The 3,587-nt window shown below is 28.8% G+C and overlaps 1 protein-coding gene across 1 annotated transcript; it reads right to left on the reverse strand.

Annotated features, from left to right (window-relative positions):
* Nucleotides 1–2,638: 2,638 nt before the first annotated feature.
* Nucleotides 2,639–3,128, reverse strand: LOC134832492 (uncharacterized). Its single transcript, XM_063846539.1, has 2 exons — nucleotides 3,084–3,128; nucleotides 2,639–3,025 (listed from the first exon to the last, which is right to left on the reverse strand). Exons 1-2 carry the CDS (start codon nucleotides 3,126–3,128, stop codon nucleotides 2,639–2,641), a joined length of 432 nt encoding a protein of 143 aa, XP_063702609.1.
* Nucleotides 3,129–3,587: the final 459 nt, after the last annotated feature.

Genomic DNA, 3,587 nt, shown 5'->3' on the forward strand with positions numbered 1-3,587 from the left:
AAAGTTTGTCTTTTGGGGGAAAAAAATGAAAAAGAAAAAAATTGTCCAGCTAAAAAATTTATATTTCAACCACCTGACGATTTTTTTTTTCAATATCTACATGAAATTTTTGGCAGCTGTTCTCGTTAATTTGATTGATTCTGTTTCACCATTATCTCCCTTCTATTGCCTTCTCTAAAAAAATTAATGTGAATAAGTTTAATATGAGATTTTGACGCAGGTGCTCATTTAAATTAAAAAAGAGATGAATAATGGAGACGTCAGGTATTTTTTCTCATTCATCACGTTATTTTATAATTAGCTACGCATTCACGTTCTATTTTTGAATGAATTGCTAACAACAAAATATTTTAATCCTCTTGGTATCGAAATTCTAATATTAGTTATTAAAATTCGTATGAAACGTTTATATTGACAACGCAAACATTCGCTTTGAAATGCTCGGAATTGGTTAGTGTTTGGTCAAAGCCGACATGAAAAGTGGTTGATGATCCGGATCAAGGAATTGCTGTTAGTTATTATTAGTTTCGAGTTAAATTTTAATAAGTATTTCATGTATGTTAAAACAGATTTGTGTATGAATAACGAAATTTATTTTTCTAATTCTTTTTTTTTCTCAAAATAACCAATCAATTCTACAATTCTAATTTGCTTGCTAATTCAAATTATTTTTTATTTGATTTGCACAATAAAAAGTTTTGTAAGTTTAACAAATTTTATATTGAAGTTCATTCAAATCTTTGTTTTAATTGGTAACATTTTCTCCTTCATTCATTTTCACAATAAACAATTTGTACAATAAACAAGTAGAAAAAAGACACAAAAGTGAAAAATAAATTTAATCTAAGTTTGAGCAGTTTGAATAGATATCAAAATTTTTTTCTGAAAAAAAAAGGATAAAAAAGAACTAAAAGAAAATTCTTCCTCATGATTGGTGCGTGATTTGATTTGACTTGAAGCTATTTGTATATTTCTAATTCATTTTTTTATCAACTCATATACAACTATAATTGATTATAATAATTGAACCATCAATTTTCATTTATTGTCGTGAAGAGGCCCAAAAGTTTATTGTTTTAAAGCATGGGCAAGGGATTTCCCTTGAATGAACAGTTTTAAGATTTATGTGGTTTATTTAGTAGCAGGCCATATATAACCAAGTTACTGTGTTACTTTTTGACTTTTTTATGGGCAGACAATATGTGATTTCATTTTTTTTACTGCTAAAGTCAAGACACACAAATATATAGCTACTTTTTTTTAATGTTTTATGTGTGTGTCTCCTTTTTCTTTCCTTTATTTTTTAAGAAGAAATGTTGCAGTTGCTTTTATACTACGAAAGGACATAAAATAAAAGATGAAGCACGTTCCATTTGATGGTAAATGAAAAATTATATGATTCAGTTTAACTTTTTTCGTTTTTCAAACTAAATTCAACTTAATTTTTGTCTGTCCGCAGAACTTTTTTTTTTGTTGATCAAATAAAAATATTTTAAGTCTCAAATTGTTATTTTTACTCATCATTATATTTAAGAGTCTTATTTAAGATTTATACAAACACAAAACGATGATATAAACATGTGTTTTACCTTCTTGCTAAATCAGTCTATTGTAACCAAACGAAATATTTGGATAATTTATGTATGAAATAAGGAAATAGAGAAAAATCAATGGAATAACGAGAGCTTATTTTATTCAAAAATTGGCTTTATTATGAATCCTACTTGTCACATAAATGTAAAATAAAGGACACGTAACTATAATCAGTCTATTGTAACCAAACGAAATATTTGGATAATTTATGTAAGAAATAAGGAAATAGAGAAAAATCAATGGAATAACGAGAGCTTATTTTATTCAAAAATTGGCTTTATTATGAATCCTACTTGTCACATAAATGTAAAATAAAGGACACGTAACTAATTAAAACTGATTTCCTTGATTAGAAAATAAAAGAGATCAAATGCGTTTTTGTAACATTCTGTAATATTAGAGTAAAACGTGTATCAAAATAAATATCAAAAGAGAAACAGATAAGATTGTGCACAAAGTCATAAGCTTTGATTCTGTAGACTCCGCTGTCATCCTTCATTAAATTCTTCTCTCAGCAAATGTGTTATATTTTTTGTTCGCACAAATCAAGTGTGTACTTTATGCGTAAATAAATGTTCACCAACATCGCTCGCCACAGACCAAATACCAACAAAAATCAGATAAAACAGAATACATGTCCCCTGGGTGTTACATAATTCACACATTTAACACCATGACTGTGCTGTTCACTCGTCGCCTGAATGTGTATGCGTAAACTTGTCTGTTGGTTCTTTAATCTGACACTTTCGGTTGTTGTGCGTCATCAGAGATATTGATGTTACGTTTTTGTTGACAAATTATGTTGGTAAAAAAGAAAATAAGTTGGGTAACTTTGGTTACTCAAATGTATAGAAAATTGCTTTATTATATTGATACTCGACTCGAGTCACATACTCTCTTCCCTTATACATTTAATTACATGGAATATCAATTAATTTTTTGTTTTTGTTTGTTTTGCGCATTTTTCTTAGCATTTTCATTAAAAAACGTGAGATTTGAAAACGTTGACTAACACAGTCATTGAATCTCGAGTTACAGAAAATTTTTAAGATTTTTTCACCAAATCATCCTTTTTATGAATTGCCTTCTCGCTTATGCACTTAAATTGCAAAAAAGCAGTATCGCATTTGTCTGTTCCCATGAGTGTTATGCATTCCTCTTCAATTGTCTTAACAACATCTTTATTCATGTTCGCCGGAACATTTTGAAGGGACTTTTCTACAATAATCACGCCATCATCGTTCATCTCACCCATATCTTTTCCGATACAATGAAGAATACACTTGACTTCTGGCGTTATGGGCTCTTTAAAGACTGTTGTTAGAGCTGTCATTATTGTTTCTTTGGATACATTGGGATTTTTCTTCAGACATGATTCCAAACTCTTGTTGAACATTTGCGTCGTGTCGTCAAGAGACGACATATCATCTGCCTATAAAAACAAAAAAAAAAGACACAAACTTAAAATAAATTCTATAAGAAATACTTACTAATGTAATTTTTAGTACAACAGTTAGAAATAAAACGAATTTCATTGTTATTTTTTTTATTATTATTGATGGTCGACATAAAATTCCAAAAAGAACTAAGCTGAGTAAACGAACGACCAATGCTTTTTATCATATTTCATACTAAATAATGCAAAAAAGAACATTACACGCCAAATTAGCTCTATAAAGTGTACTGTTTTATATTGGTTAACCGTTTGTGTTCATAAAGTTTCAATTCAACTGTATAACCATAATTTTATTCAGCATCCGCAACGAAACCTCATTCAATGTAATTTTCCAGATTGATTTCACAATCAATTATATTTAATGTTTATTTTTCGCGTTTTTTCGTCTCTCGAGATTTTATGGCTCATAAAAATGTACTTTTTTTGTGATTGTGTCATTTTTACACGTGTGTCATGAAAACAGTTGGAGGTCGTTTTTGATTGCGCTGACAAAGCAATTTACATTTGATGACATTTAAGTGAATTGCTAAATTCTGAA

The sequence above is a fragment of the Culicoides brevitarsis genome, chromosome 2 (assembly GCF_036172545.1).
Source record: "Culicoides brevitarsis isolate CSIRO-B50_1 chromosome 2, AGI_CSIRO_Cbre_v1, whole genome shotgun sequence".
Taxonomy (NCBI): Eukaryota; Metazoa; Arthropoda; class Insecta; order Diptera; family Ceratopogonidae; genus Culicoides; species Culicoides brevitarsis.